Source organism: Chiloscyllium plagiosum, chromosome 22, assembly GCF_004010195.1.
Source record: "Chiloscyllium plagiosum isolate BGI_BamShark_2017 chromosome 22, ASM401019v2, whole genome shotgun sequence".
Lineage (NCBI taxonomy): Eukaryota > Metazoa > Chordata > Chondrichthyes > Orectolobiformes > Hemiscylliidae > Chiloscyllium > Chiloscyllium plagiosum.
Genome location: NC_057731.1, coordinates 33,105,914 through 33,122,151, shown reverse-complemented (window position 1 = coordinate 33,122,151; position 16,238 = coordinate 33,105,914). Strand labels below are relative to the sequence as shown.

General features: G+C 38.2%; 2 protein-coding genes across 4 annotated transcripts in view; one reads left to right on the top strand and one right to left on the bottom strand.

The window, feature by feature from the left end:
- The window catches only part of inpp5f (inositol polyphosphate-5-phosphatase F), a 200,664-nt gene extending 191,297 nt beyond the window's left edge, over positions 1 to 9,367 (top strand). For 2 of the 3 annotated variants that reach the window (XM_043712705.1, XM_043712703.1), the window contains exons 19-20: positions 777 to 864; positions 7,107 to 9,367. In XM_043712705.1, coding sequence (XP_043568640.1) covers positions 777 to 864; positions 7,107 to 8,265 — 1,247 coding nt within the window. In that variant the 3' untranslated portion in view covers positions 8,266 to 9,367. The remainder of the gene's footprint in view (positions 1 to 776; positions 865 to 7,106) is intronic. The other variant, XM_043712704.1, reaches the window with a different exon arrangement.
- Positions 9,368 to 11,623: 2,256 nt separating this feature from the next.
- LOC122561184 (minichromosome maintenance complex binding protein) overlaps positions 11,624 to 16,238 on the bottom strand; it is a 35,844-nt gene continuing 31,229 nt past the window's right edge. Inside the window, exon 16 of the mRNA XM_043712709.1 lies at positions 11,624 to 14,486. Within this exon, the coding sequence (XP_043568644.1) occupies positions 14,360 to 14,486 (127 nt within the window). The 3' untranslated portion in view covers positions 11,624 to 14,359. The remainder of the gene's footprint in view (positions 14,487 to 16,238) is intronic.

Here is a 16,238-nt window from a genome sequence, read left to right as displayed (position 1 = left end):
TAAGTAATCTAATCTAATCTAATCTAACTTCTATTGTTTATCCTGTTCAGCCTGCTGAACCTGTCCAAATGTAATGCTTTCCCCTCACCTGAGAGAGAGACTGGCCCTAATCATTTCTGGGCTAGAAGGAGAAAAACCAACAAGAATCCTCCCCTGTTTTGACACTGAAGTATCCACACATGTTTCCTGGATGAGGGTAAAATTGGACTTCACTGCATTAATCAGGCTGTTGCCATACCATCCTGGTGTGTGCGCACAGGACAGCAATTAGCTAAGTACCTGAGGATTGCTGGTACTGAGAATTGTTTCGGTCAAAACAAAATTGAAAACGTTTAGCGACAGGTTTGTAACATGTTTAAAAAGGTTACTGCCTCCCCAAATGACTCATTAAGTCATCTAATTATTAGCTGAGTTTATATGAATTAAGAATATTTCTGCTTCACACCTCCCTGCCCACCCCAACCCATGTACACTCAAAATCACCACCTGTGCTTCCACAGTGGAAGAACTGCCACACACAAACCCTCATGCTGTTATGGAGTGGCTTTCTGCTTAGCCACCTCGAATGGGGTATCATGGGAAATTTACGTTGGTTACAATTTCAAAATGGTCTGCCATACTTGCCAACATGGTATATGTATGTGGAAGAATTTGGGTAAGGCATTAATAGGCTATGAACAATAGAAATAATACTTTAATGAAACCTGAAGAAGTTCATAATTATCTCTAAGATGTTCTTGTAAGTAATACTTGACAGTGTTTTAATTGGCTTGCAGATACCCTTCAGTGCATCGCTGAGATGCTTCAACTTACAAAACAGAACCTGGGATTAGATGTGTCAATTGTAGAGAAGAAGTTAGAAAGGTGAGTTGGAATTATGACAGTTTTAATTAGCTTGTTAATATTGCCTCTGCAAGCAGGCATTAACTAAGAACAAAGCAAGAGAATAATTCTATGTTCTGAGCTTTCTGAATATCAGCTGTATTCTGATTGCCAGTTTTGCTTTCATAACTACGTCTTGGGGAAAATAAAACTGACTACTTAATGAAATGATGTTTGTGAACGTGGAGAGTGAAGCTTTGTTTCAGTTCTGTGATTTAGAAAATGATGCCCTCATTGTTCCATAAGGACTTTCTACACTCCTCCCATTTTCCTATTCTCTTTTTTATTTTCTTCTGTCTTTCACTTTATTGCCGTTATCTTGAGAGCTTCATGTGATTTTGTTTTTAAATTGCTTTTTCTTCTGTAGTGAGGAAAATCTTGTGATAACCCTGAGCCCCATTGTTCATGATTTTTCAATTCATTGAAAAACACTGCAATTTAGCCACTTGAAGCTTAATTCTGGAATTCATTTTTATATCCCTCAGTTTTCACTTCCACTTTCAAAGGTCATTGCTATAATTTTCCATTTCTGATATATTCTGATGAATTTTTGTTCTTTTTGACGCAGTATATTTTTCTGTAAATAGGCAGTGCCCAGACCTACATGCTAAACTGCTTCAGTGACCCAGAACACTTGATTGGGGAATGTTTAAAGTGCTCAATCCATTTGCTTTTTGTTTCCTTTCCCCTTTTGTTCCCACCTTTTGAAAGATGTGGTTCATCACTTTGAAAAGGCTGCCATATTGGTTATACTGTCTTTGACTGTTCTTTGTTCATCCTGCCCTATTAATTTGTTTCTAGAATCTTCTTTTGGACGTTTCCTGATTTGGCATTGCCAGGGAATTTTAGTATCATTCCTCTGATTTAAATTTGGATAAACAATGTGAACATGACCCAGCCAAGCAAAACCATCTCATTAAAATGATGGGTAGTAAGCTAACAAAGAAAATGAAATACCTATATCTTTCTCCTTTTTTTAAAAGAAACTTTTTCAGCAGGCAGGTACCTCGATAACGGTGTTCTGTTTCAATGTGAGATTCACACTGTGGACACCGCCTCCCTGTATATAGTTGGATGTAAATTTTAAAGGAAGGCTATGTCTATCAATGGTATGGCCTAATTCTTTACTGGAGAATCACATTGTCTACAAACATGCACCTGCTGTTTACAATGTGCTGTGACTTCAACCTGAGCATGCAAAATCTTGGTATAGATCTTAATTTTCCACAGAGGTGGGAATATTTAATTAATTAATACTTGGCAACAAAAGGCTGTATGGTTACACTCGGCTCTCAGATCATGAACCCCAAATCCCTACTTGTTGGTTAATTGTATGCACAGTGCTTTGGGTTACTTAAAAATTGCAGCTGTGTTTTAAAGATCTATAATTCGTCTTTAAACTTGGAATCAGGAATTCTTGAAGCTGCATGTTTTAACTGCATTGACTTGAGGTGCAGCAACATCTTAATGTCAGAGTTGTCATTTTTTAAAAATCCTGCTGTGGTGTCTTATATTACCTTCTCCAGTGCTTCCTTTTGCCCTGGGGTGTTTTGAGATCTCTCGGCTCCTCCATTGGAGTCTCTTCCACATTCCTGATTTTAATCATCTCACCATTGCAATTTGTTGTTGATGCTCTGAAATTGTCTCCTTGAGAAATCTTACCTCCGTCTGTGCTTTCCTCTTGTTTTAAAAAAAAAGCTCTTTAAACCCACCTCTCTCCAACCTTTTGGTCATTTGACCCATAATCTCCTTTATATGGCTAAGAGCCAAAATTGTGCTTCATTCAAGTGCCTTGAGATGTTTTTACTTTGTTGAAAACTTGAAATTTATACAGTATTTCTGTGGATGAGCATGATTGCTTTCATCCTACGTTTTGACTGGTTTGCGTAACTGCTGTCATACCAGGAGGGATATCAGAGCTGAAGCATGGGTGAAGATATCTTAACTGCATAGTGAATAGTTGGAGACTGAGTAAGAGGAAGAATGGCATTTACCAGCTGCTATTTTCCACATAATGATATTACTCAGTGTTCAGCTTTCTGTTTATCGGAATATCCAGTAGAGAATGGTGATTTGTGCATGTGTAATTCTCAGTTTCTGTAATGTTTTGATCTTCTGGCGTCTTAAAATGAGAAAAGCTCTGAGCCTGCCCTCAGCAGAGATTTGCAGACAGAGTCTGACACTTTCCTGGGTAAACCCTGCCTCTTTCTTGGATTTTCTCCATGTTCACTGCAATCTGCCAGGACAAAGAAATGATCTGTCGTCTTTTTCGTTCCTCCATCCTGAAAGACCCCCATTGGGGCATCCAACTGTTCCAAGAGACTTCAACTTTTCACCTGGACAGCTTTGTTTGAAAGCTTGATCCAGATATTTGATTATTGGCTTTTCATTTGAACTTTATGCCTTGTTCCCACCTTTATTTTTAAAAAGTATTGTTATGCTCATTTTTCTTTCACACTCATGATGCATAGCTAGAGACTACATTGACTGCTGGTCTGCTTTTTATTTTAAATAAAGTACACTGAGGTGATAGAATCTTCAATGAGAGCTAACTCCTCAGTTTTCAGTGAGGTGCCTGTGTGTTGAAAATCTTGTATGCAATCCAATGACATTAAACTGCTCCAATATTTACTCAGGGATCATTACTAATATCAATCATAAATAAATTTAATGTTGTTAATGGCTTGGAGTTGACTTTGAAGAAAATTTCCTGTAAAGATGTAGTGACCTTTGCATACCTTTTCAACCTTCTGTAGTAGCTTTCTGGCATTCAAAAGTAGTGCTGTCATTAAATAGACGAAATAGCCAGTCTCATTGAAGAATTCTCTCACACAGCAGAGCATGAAGTGAAACTCACTCGTTAACCTTCAGTTTTTCAAATATCAGGATAAAGATTGGGCTTAAGGTAGAAGCTAACATTTCTACATTTCTCTAAAAAATGTTCATATTTAAAATGTCTTTGAAGAGGTGACAAGTAGGTTAGACCGGGGAAACCCAGTGGATGTGGTCTATCTAGACTTCCAAAAGGCCTTTGATAAGGTGCCACACGGGAGGCTGTTGAGTAAGGTGAGGGCCCATGGTGTTCAAGGTGAGCTACAGGCATGGATTGAGGATTGGCTGTCTGACAGAAGGCAGAGAGTTGGAATAAGAGGTTCTTTTTTGGAATGGCAGTCGGTGACAAGCGGTGTCCCGCAGGGTTCGGTGTTGGGGCCGCAGCTTTTCACGTTATATATTAATGATATGGATGAAGGGACTGGGGGCGTTCTAGCGAAGTTTGCCGATGATACGAAGATAGGTGGACAGGCAGGTAGTACTGAGGAAGTGGGGAGGCTGCAGAAGGATCTAGACAGTTTGGGGGAGTGGTCCAGGAAATGGCTGATGAAGTTCAATGTGAGCAAATGCGAGGTCTTGCACTTTGGAAAAAAGAATGCAAGCATGGACTACTTTCTAAACGGTGAGAAAATTCATAAAGCCAAAGTACAAAGGGATCTGGGAGTGCTAGTCGAGGATTCTCTAAAGGTAAACATGCAGGTTGAATCCGTGATTAAGAAAGCGAATGCAATGTTGTCATTTTATCTCAAGAGGGTTGGAATATAAAAGCAGCGATGTGCTACTGAGACTTTATAAAGCTCTGGTTAGGCCCCATTTGGAGTACTGTGTCCAGTTTTGGGCCCCACACCTCAAGAAGGACATACTGGCACTGGAGCGTGTCCAGCGGAGATTCACAAGGATGATCCCTGGAATGGTAAGTCTAAATACGAGGAACGGCTGAGGATCCTGGGATTGTACTCATTGGAGTTTAGAAGGTAAAGGGGAGATCTAATAGAAACTTACGAGATAATACATGGCTTGGAAAGGGTGGACGCTAAGAAATTGTTTCCGTTAGGCGGGGAGACTAGGACCCGTGGACACAGCCTTAAAATTAGAGGGGGTCAATTCAGATCAGAAACGCGGAGACATTTCTTCAGCCTGTGGAATTCATTGTCGTGGAGGCCGGGACGCTAAATGTCTTCAAGGCAGAGATTGATAAATTTTTGATGTCACAGGGAATTAAGGGTTACGGGGAGAATGCGGGTAAGTGGAGTTGAAATGCCCATCAGCCATGATTAAATGGCGGAGTGGACTCGATGGGCCGAATGGCCTTCCTTCCACTCCTATGTCTTATGTAAGGAATTTTTAAATCATGATGGGGTTTTGCAGGAATAAGGAGATTGTTAATAATTGATTTGGTACACTGTTTAAAATCTTATTTTAACAAGGTGTTGCTTTTTTGGGGATCCTTAACTGAACAGAGTGGAAGATCACGATCGATTCTAATTGGTTTTTCATTTCTGATGTTTTCTCCATACATGGGGTAGTGGGGAATCGCAACTGGATTTTTCATATATTATCTAGTTTCCATTTGCCGGTGATTTATCACTTTGACAGCTGTAATGATGGCGAATGCTAGTGGCTTCACAGATTGCAAACACAGAATCAGGGCAATCAGTTTTAGTTCAGTTTCTTCTCAGACTCTTCCTTTAAAAACCTAATTTTGATGCCTATAAAAATATTTATTCCCCTCACTTCTCAACCATTTTCTAATCTCAAAGTGAAAGAAAAAGTCAAGTTGTTGCAGTTTTTCATCTGTTAAACACAAGTTTTAAGTGTTTTCTGATTGGGAATAGTATTGTCATACGCATACAAATAAGACAGATGCTTTCCAGGTTCATTTAAAGTATATTTCTAATTTTGAAGTCAGTGTAGCATCTGGCAGCAATAGCAATGTTGTCTCTGGTGGTTATTAATGGTAATTCGGAGAGTTAACATGTACATTTCTGAGAGTTGCTTTTTTCCCCCAAAATGACTGAAGTTGCCAATTGAGCTAGTAGGCTTTGTTCTGCCAAGAGACTCTACAGTTTATGGTGTGGGACCTGATGCAATACTGCCCAGCAAGGCAATGGAGCTGAAGCAGTAGGATGACAATCCAATAAAAATGATGTTAGTCAACCCTAAATGGTTTAATTGTAAAATGATGGCAGTTATATGCCGCTGCCTTTGTTTTTAGAATCTCAATCACATGTTAACTCAATTGCCTCAAAGTAGTTACTATTTTAGGAAAGGTGGAGGAAGTTTTTAAACTGTTTAAACACAGTTTTTTTCTTGTGGGTTGAGTTTTCTAGTTCTATAATTACAGATAATTGTTAATTTACATGAGCTACTTCCATTGGTCTGAAATGTTTGAACCCACTACCTAATTTGTTTTAATGGAAGAAATTGCACTCTCAAAAGCCTATTGTTTATTATGTCACTAGAGTTCTACTAAAGAACTTGTTGCTGTCTCTTTGCTGGATGTGGCCACTAACATTTCACTAATTCCACTTAAAGAAGGTTGAGGTGTTGAACCATTGCAACCCTGCAGGTACTATTAGTTGCACTAAAAGTAAAAGCTGACAATGCCATTGGTCCGGTATTCCATGATGTTTGACCAGTATAATAAAGGAACATTTCCAGTTTGGGGTGGTGAGTAACAAGGATCGGAGCTTTGTGTTCCCATGTATCTTTTTCATGATCTGATCTGCCTCATTTGAGCACAGGTCTAATAAGTGAGCTACAAAAGTGTTAAAGGGAAGGGTTCACCTCAGGACAATATAGGAACAGGTCACCCAACCATCACAGATGGGGAGGTGGCTGGTTTTCTCAATGACGTGTACTTGATTGAATGCTTCCTGAGGCAGTATAGTTGCTTTCCATTTAGCTTGGAGTCTTGTTGCTCATTTGCTTCAGGAATCCATGAGTTAAATATTTTCGGAGATAGGGGTGTTTTGATCAGTTTTCCGGAGTCTGTATTCCAGTTTGAGTGGTCAAATTGTTGCCAATCACTGAATTGTCGAGAGGAAATATGCTCCACATCTATTGATGTCCCAGGGAGAACAGAAGTTTGTTTTCAGAACAACCATCTTGTTTGCTTGGGACTTCATTTAGTGGCTTTAAAAAACAAACTGTTGGACTTAAGTAAAATTGTATTTCAGCACTAAATTAAAACAGTCTAGTTCAGCACCGCCCACTCAGGATGGGAAAGTTGATAAACTTACTGCTGCAAAAAGCTTGCAGTGTAAATTCATTTACTTAGTTTTTATGATTGCTAGGTTTCTCTTGGCTTAAAGTAATAGATATGTAGTAATATTTCTGAATAGAGGTTTTTGACTGTAAAGGGAATGATTGGATTCTACATTGTCTTGCAGGAAGCACAGTAAACCACATGAAGACATTCTTGGCATCAGATCCAAGAGTCGAGCTTTAAGCAGTACAAGCCTAACTCAAGGCAAGAACTTTCTTATGAACAAGTTTTCTTCTCTCAATCAAAAAGTAAAGCAAACAAAATCGAGCGTGAGCATTGGAAGCCTTCGCAAACTTGGCAACTTTCCAAAGCCAGAGATGAAGGTCAATTTCTTAAGACCAAACCTGCGAGTGAATCTGTGGAAGTCTGATAGTAGCTTGGGGAGCTCTGATTCACCAGTAGTTGTTTCTAAAGATGATTCTGATTCTGACATAGAGATCTCTTCCAACTCGGACTCTTTTGAATCGGATGGTTTCCTCTCCAATTCAAAATCGGATGATGAATGCCAGCTGACAGACTCTGAAGATGTAGGGCAGTGTGATTATGTGCTTCCCAGTTGTGGTATTGTTTCAACAGGACCTCGGTCACGGTTAGGAAGTCGATCGCAATCTATTAGCAGTTCAGATTTTAGTATTCCAAGTAATCCTTCAGAAATTCACACAGCTCAGTGTGATTCTGAACAAATGAGTAAAGACATGATTGTCCAGCTTTCTGGTAAAGCACCAAATGCGGATGAGGGTATCCTGGTGGATTTCAATACTCCCACTGATGTTTATTGTCACCAGTTTGTAGAAGATGCACAGCACAAAAATTCAGAGGATCCTGTCGGAAACCTTGCTTTCCAACAGCAACAACCTGAGCAAAGCAATACCACCTTGGGCACAAAATCTAAGTCTGAACCAGAGATGGTGGAACCACTTTTATCAAGACCCTCCAAGCTGGATGTACCCTCAGCTACCTCGAATCTATCATTACTTTCAATGGAACCTGCTGTGTCGTCTGATAACAGTTCAACCTGTGTGCTCAATCCATCTGAAGTGGAGACTAGTTTACAAGCAACTCCCTCAGCAGCCGATGATCCAGGGAGCAGGGCTGTTTCACCATTTGCTAAGATCCGAAGCTCTATGGTCCAGGTAGCAAGCATGACCCAGGCAGGACTGCTTCAGGGGGTAAACTTTGCAGTGGGAAAAGTTCAGCGCACTCCTGATAGTGTAAACGAAGGGCAGCATCCACAGCTGACGGATATGTTTACGCAGTGTCGGACCAGGATTATCCAAATTTAGCTACTGATGGGTCCTTTCCAACTTTGACTAAATTTAATACTTTTTAAGTTAGACCCAAGACCAGGTGCCCTTTAAAATGATCTGCAATTTTGTACGCAGCCTTTAACTAGGCATTTGAGGTTTTTTTTGATCATTGTTGTAAATGAGTCTGGGTAATCTTGGATCTTTTCATTAAGCTACTGCAGCACTAACTACTGAACAGGCCAATGTGCAATATTAATTGTGATAGTACATATTAGGCCAGGGGCATTGTAATCCTCGTTAATTGTAATGGGCTCACCCAAAATGTTCCAGATGGCTTTATCTACTGTATTACTAGAGGGGAATTTATATGCTACATGTAACTTCAATGCATCATGCCACACAACTTAAGAACTTGCACTTAGTTTGTGTTGCACTGAATTGTATTAGTAGGGTAGTGAGGTGTATTTTGGTCTAGTTTGTCATCTCTGCCATACAGGGACTCTGCCACTGGGGGGGGGAGTAGATTCAGACTGAACAAAGCACTCCATAAAGATTTCAATTTCTTGATTGCTTCTCGGTTTTTAGATATCGTACCCGAATAGCTCAAGTCGAAAGGACTTGAATATTTTGTGATAATTTCACTATCAAAGTATTACATCATTGTCTAAATTACCAAGAAAAGGAGTATTATTTTCCTCCAATGTCTTGTTATCAAAAACAAGGTCCTAATGAAAGTTATCTATAGCTAAGTGAAGGGACCGGAGAGAAAGCTCAACTTAAATCCAATGTAGCATTTGTAGATCTTCTAGCTAGTGCCTGTATTTTTCAAATGTACTGTAGCTAGATTGTAACGTGATGTTAAAAGCAGGTTCCTGAACATTGTCTTAATTGTGATTTGATATCAGTCTCTTGCAAAGAATTTCTAAGCAAATTAAACGGTCCATTCCTGTAATAAAATCTTGGTATTATAACTTTTAAATGTTTTAATGTGCTATTTATTCATGTTGTTTTGTCACTCGTATGGCTTCTTTGGAGTGTTCAAAAAAAAACCATCAACATATGCTTCAAAGTAGATATACTCCAGTGTATTTTGACATGAGGGATGTACATTATTTTAATAAAAAAAAATAAAGCAAAACATATGTTTATATTGTTTTCCTGAGTGCAAGTGTCAAAGCTAAAATTCATCCATTTATTTAGTGATTACTACACATTTCAAAACTGGCTAAGGTGCGCATTGAAAAAAAAAAGGATATAGATGAAGATGTAGATTATTATAAGGTTTTTTGATTTTTAATTTGAAGGGTTAGATTTGAAATAAAAATAAACTACTCAGGATCAATTGAGAGAAATAATTAACAATTTGATCAGAATTGATTTAAAACATGTACGTAGAAATGGGGAAAGGGCAGACAAGATAGAAAAAACGTAAGATCTGGAATAGGGTGCAAGACGTGAAATTGAATGTGAAGACATGTTGCTGCAAAATAAAAGATGATAATAGGACAAGAAAGAAACAAGTGGTAAAGCAGAATCAGTGACTTGATCATGGCTGAGAAACTAAACCAGTCAGTGACCACAGTTTGATTGATAGTGAACTGCAGTGTGAATCTGGAAGGCCATAAAGTGTCATTGAGCTTTGTTGAACACAGCAGGGAATAGAGGTCAGTAGGAATGGAATGGAGAATTAGTGATCCATGACTAATAGTTTGGTATCGTGCTTATGAATAGACTGTTTTGCAAATGTGGTGGTTCAATTTACATTTATTTACTCCCAGTGGAGAGGATACAGCACTGCACCACAAAAGCAGTACACAAAAGTTTCAGTAAAACCAGTAAATCATGGTCCACTGGAAGTATTGCTTGGGGCTGTGGTCACAAAGGAGGAGGCAAGAAGTAGGGAAATGATTGCATCTACTGTCATTGTGTCAAGGGATGTGGTGATAATGCACAATTTTGACAAGGGGAAAATGTGTTTGGTAGCATCACTGGTAAGGAAAAGGGAATCTGCCTACAATGGACATGATACAACCCACACAACTGTTTTCAGGTCATCTCCAGTTAAGAACACAATATTCTGAGACCTGGTTCATCTCACTTGGAATATTGTGTTCTGTTCTGCTTACCTCATTACAGGAAAGATGTGGAAGTTTAGAGACTACGTAGAGGAGATTCACCAAAATGCTGCCTCGACTGGAGGGCATATCTGATGATGAAAGTTTGAGGGAGCGAGGGATTTTCTCATTGGGGTGAAGGAGGATAAAAGGTGATTTGATAGAAGTGTACAAGATGATCAGAGTCCTAGATAGCCAGAAACATTTCCACCTGGCAGAAATGTCTGTCACTAGGGGGCATAATTTTAAGGTGACAGAGGAAGGTTAGGGGAGATGTCAGAAGGAGGTTTTTTACTACCACTGCTGGCAGGAATTCTGTTTCCTACCACACTCTAGAGTCAGATGCATAAGGCACATTTAAGCAACTCTTGGATAGCCACGTGTAAGATAGTACAATGAAGGGTATGTAGCTTAGTAGGATAAAAGGTCGGCACAACATTGAGGGCTGAAGGGCCTGTACGGTTTTACGGTAAACAATATTTTTGAAGTGTTGATTTACAAGGTTGCATTGTCAGAATAGATGCACAAAGTTTATTTCAAATCCATTTTCTCCAGTGAGAGTTAATTTCATAATTAGACTGATAACATTCATGATAGAATCACAATGTTGCCATAACTGGTTCGATACTCCACTCCACACCAGCCTTTTCCAAACTGGAGTACCTTGGGATGAGGAAGTTCTCATATTGGCATAAGAAGAATGATTACAGCTATTGGAGACTAATTGTTAGGTTCTTTCAGCCACTGTTTGTTTCATCGATGGTCAAGACCAATAACATCATTAAGGTTCTTGGGAATAATAAAAAAGTAGCCTGGTCAATGTTCTGGTCGTGTCAATGTAATCTCATTGATTGAAATTTAATGTGGAATACAAAGCCAATTCAAGCAAGAGTAACTAAAAGGTAAAATACTGCAGATTCTGGGAATAAATACTGGAGAAATTCAGCAGGTCTTGCAACATTTGTAGGGAGAAAGCAGTTTGTGTTTTGAGTCTAGTGCCCACTGGCTCAATTTTTGGACAAGTTTTGCTTCAACATGGGAAGCCAGCCACCCACCTCAAAAGAAAATTCCATTGAAGTATTTCTACCAGAAATTGCTGCAAGAGAAGGCATTATGTTGGAATCCTGATCCTCTGGTGCTCCGAAGACCAATGCCAATTTCAGCATCAGCTAACTTGGCAATGAGCAAGTTTTGAAGTGAGGATCTTAACTTGTTTCACTGGGCTTTTCAGGTTCCAATCTTTTCAAATTCTGATAGAGACAATTGCCACTCAAAAAGAATCAAAGTTTAAAAAAAGTAGCTTTTAATTTGTTTAAGAAACAGTAATTTACAGTAAATATCCCTGATGGTCATTGTACAGAAATCTTCAAAGATCACATGGAAAAATCACTTGCCTCAATTCTTTTCTGAAAATGAAGATATATCCCAACCTTTAGTTACATTTGTTTTTGAGACAAATCTGGAACTATCCAAAATTTTAACAATGTGGCAGAATTATGAGAACACCAGGAACATTACAATTCAATGGCAGTGCATAGTATGTTCCTCTTTAATAACTACGTACCAAAGTCAGCTCAAGTCTTTTTTTTTTAACTCAGGAACGCAACTCAAATCATAATGCAAAAGGCAATTTGTTTCTGTACCAAGTCTTGGGAATTAATCAAAATTATTAACAACTGATCTGAACTCCAACCCAACCAAATCCAGAAGTCAGTACTTTTGAAATGAACACTGACTCTATTCAACCATGTTACTTTGTTAAATGAAAACCTTGGGGAGCAAAATTATCAAGGAAAGCACCTTGAGCAATCATGAGTTTCTTGTGCAGACATTACAAAACTGAAAAACTTTTACTGAAAACTGCAAATGATTCAATCTTTAAACATATTTGGGGAAAATCCTCATAATATATCAACTTTACCTCAAATTCTCTTGTTGTTAAGGCTTCGCCCATTAACTAAATCGGTTTTGTGTACCATGCCACTCAAAGACTTGGTTTTCAATTAATCCTTAAATGCAGCAGTTTCTTGTTGGAATTCATGGTTTCACCTATTAAATAACAGCTGCTTGTTGGAAAAAGGGTCAGGAAGGCACAATCATAATATGCTTTGCTTCAGTACATTGCACCGTTTCAGGAGAAAGGCGGTTTTGGGATATTGTTGAGACCAAAGATGATGGCTGCGCACTGCCTTCAATTGTACCGTAATACTTGACGCTTAAATTTAGTCCCTCCAACATTCCTCAATAGGGAAATACAAAACTGAATGCATATTTAAAAAAAATTACATTGGAACTCTGAGCTCGGAAAGTTCCTATTCAATTGATATTGACATTTAGTCCATCTGCTATAACAAAACATACGAAATGCATGACAGGTTTAGGAGTTGAGAAGCACACAGTTTTGAGAAGATGGACCTGATCTCTCTGATTCTGTGCATGAGGCCAGCTGTGCTTGATTTACTCTCCTTCACTGCTAGCTGTAAGGTTCCACTATTATTTAAGTTTGGACAGTCTTAATTCTGTTCCTAGTTCAAGGTAACCAAGATATTTAAAATTGCTCTAAATTTAAAGTCTTACATTAGTGAATAGGAACTGTTCAGTGTTTGTACTAAGTTACAGCATTAAGGCAAAGTACAGGAAAATTGTGTATTAATCCTGGGAGTAGTCCATGTTGCCACTGAGTATAGAAGATAGGTTCCATTATCCTGCAATAATTTCCTTAACCTGAACTCCTGACAACTGGCACGCTTTTTTTTTAAAAGTTAAGTTTAACTACCCAGTCCAGTAAGTAATACAATGTTTAAGGTGCTTGAAGAATGATTTGTTCAGGTACAATTAATTTTGATCTGGCACATAAACCAATAAACCAAAGCAAATGGGGAAAAGTTATACTATGGAATAGTTTTTAACTGATTCTACTTGTCTGATAATGCACTGCCTTTTCTCATAATCCGCCAACTCAGATTAAAAGTGAAAAAATGAGTGTTATAATACCAAGTGAATCAAATGATCAAAATATTTAAGGCTGCTCAAGTTTTGCTCTGACAGTCTTAATTTGAAGCAAATGATATAACCTGGCTTATTCTTACACAAGTCTACAAACTACTAATTTAATTGTTCACTTGTTACCAGATGCACATATTCTACATAATTAAATAAGGTCAAAGTATGGACAAAGGAAGGACTATTTTAGCTCATCACAGCCATTCTTTCCACAGCCCATCTGCCCCATCAGGAATTCCTTTCCACTGCATCAGACGTGTGCCAAACTGCACATTTGACTTACAATTAGTATAAACTGCTGCTTGATAACCTCACTGAACTAAGAAGCACATTTCAAATAGAGGCAAAAATAGTTATGGTTTGAAGGCAGCTGCTACATAATTTAAATACTCAGTAAAGTCTGAGCGCTAATATCAAAAGTGATAAATAAGGGAATGCTTCAATGTTAGAAGTTAGCCCGTCTGATTAGCCAGCTCCATACTTAAATCTGTGATATAAACAAACTGATTGTTTGTTCCAATGTCTCTGTACAAGTTTAGATCCGGATATTCAGACACTACAAGAACTTCATCCCTGTCGCACAATGAGATTAATCATTTCAAAGAGAGCAAGAACGTAAGAGCTGTTGAAATCTTCATAGTTCACTTTTTTTTTAAAAAAAGGCAATTTTAAACAAGTACAATGTTATGCAAATGTAGTTTACAAAATTACAAAAATAGGTTTGTATTTGAGAATTATGTTAGAGGAATGTAGAAGATATTTTCACAAATGGATGCATTCAACTAAAATGCAGTTCAAGCAACACAAATTAGAAATAAAGTAAAATTTAGATTTAAGAAATTTCTGTAAGAAAATTTGATACAAATGATGTATAAAGAGGGAAAAACTTGTTTTTCCTCAACCTGATGACTCACTTGGCAGGTGGGCTGAGAAGGAATGTTAGTTCTTCAAATTTAAATAAAGCCCACTGATACATGTTCGATACTCTCTTGAATTTTAAAGACTGTCCATCATTAAGGTTCATTGCCATTTACATGGGTTTGCTGCTGTAGCCTGCTTTTGCGTAGAACCTCCAACTGCTTTGCTTGTTGCCATCTCTCTCGCGATAAGGTCACATGGCCAGCACTCAGTGACACCAACCTTTTAAAAAACAAATTAAAGTGAGCTTTTTAATTAATGTTCTTAAGCTATTAGTTAAATAATGAACGTTTACATTAGGCTAACAGAAAGCTTATCTTGAACACTCATGCCCATTGTTTACGTAAACACAGACCAAATTCTTTTTAATCAACTCTACTGTCAAATTACTTCTCAGTTTTGCTGTCTTAATGGGATGGAACATTCACTTTCTGGAACAGTTCCTTAGCTAGAAAAAAGCAAAATTAAATAAGTGCTTAACTGCTAATTCCTCAAAAAACTATAAAAATATGACAGTTAAGGGCCTAGCTAGGCACTGAAGATAAGCCCAAACTCACTATGATGGGTACTAATACTATTTTTCCTACAAACTTTACTACGAGCTATATTGTCTATAAATAATATTATAGTCATCATCAGGACAGTTCAAACCAGATATTTATTAGAACTGAAAATGAGAAAGGAAATTGATAGTTCTTCATCATTTGTAACAATATTGTTAAGTATTTTGCACATTTATATAGATAAAATTATAGTTTCAGTTGAAGAATACCTGCTTAGAAGGCAAGATTCAATAGCAACTTCTTTGTCAACATTGCAATCACATGCACCAAGGGCACATGTGGTGCTGTCCCTATTTCTGGACCACAAGGTCCAGATTCAAGTCCTATCTCAGGGTGTGATCGCCATGGAGATATGTCACATGTCCAAATACATTATGCCTTTTAATTAAGGAAGATTCTAATCCCAGAGTTCTATTCAAATTTCAGTTTCAGACCTTAAACAGTCTCCCAGACTACTTTTTCTACCTCCTAAAATGCTCTTCAGCCCTACTTGAGACCCTATGTTACAAGGCAAAATTAAACAGTCAAAGCAAAATAATAAATAATGCAGTTAAAAGTACTGTGATTTAGGTTGCTCTATCTAAAGAACCAGCACAGAAACTATTGACTTCCTTCTGTACATGCATCTCTGATATGACATGCCACTGTTAATTTCAAATTCTCTTCCACAAAGTCAGGCGGCACAGCAGATAAGGTAGAGATAGCACATAATTACAAAGGGATAGGGATAGTCTAAAAGAATAGGCAAAACTATAGTAGCCCAAGCGTGAGGTTGGGACTGAAAAAGGAAAGATCAGATGGCATGAAGTTAAATTGATGTCCAAAGAGATTTGGGAATTCAGGTGCAAAGATCTTTAAAATGCCCAAACAGGTGGAGAAAATAATCAAGGTGGCTAATGGAGTGCTGACCTTCATATTCCAATCCTCGATATAAAGATGCAGACATACTGCTGCAGTTATTAAAAACAAAACCCAGATTAGACCCACTGTGGAGTATTGTGAGCAGATCTGGGCATCAAACCTTAGGAAGGAATATACTGACCTTGGCGGGAGTATGATACCTGGACTTCAAGGGTGAAGTTATGAGGAGAGATTATCCAAGTTAGGCCAGTTTTCTCTAGAATTTAGAAGGGTGATCTGAAGTCTTCAAGCTATTAACAGCAAAAGACGGTATTTTCATTGGTTGGAGATTCCAGAACTAGGGGGCATAGTCTGAGAATTAGGGCTAGACCATTCAGGCAAGATGTTAGGAAGCACTTTGGCAAATAAAGGGTGGTAGAGGTTTGAAACTCTCTCTTGCACAAATAGCAGTTGATGAGATCAGTTGTTAGTTTTAAATCTGGGCTGTTTCCAGATGGTCCAAGGTGGACTTCCGGCCTCAATGTGGTTCCAGAGCGGTCTCCCAGCCTCA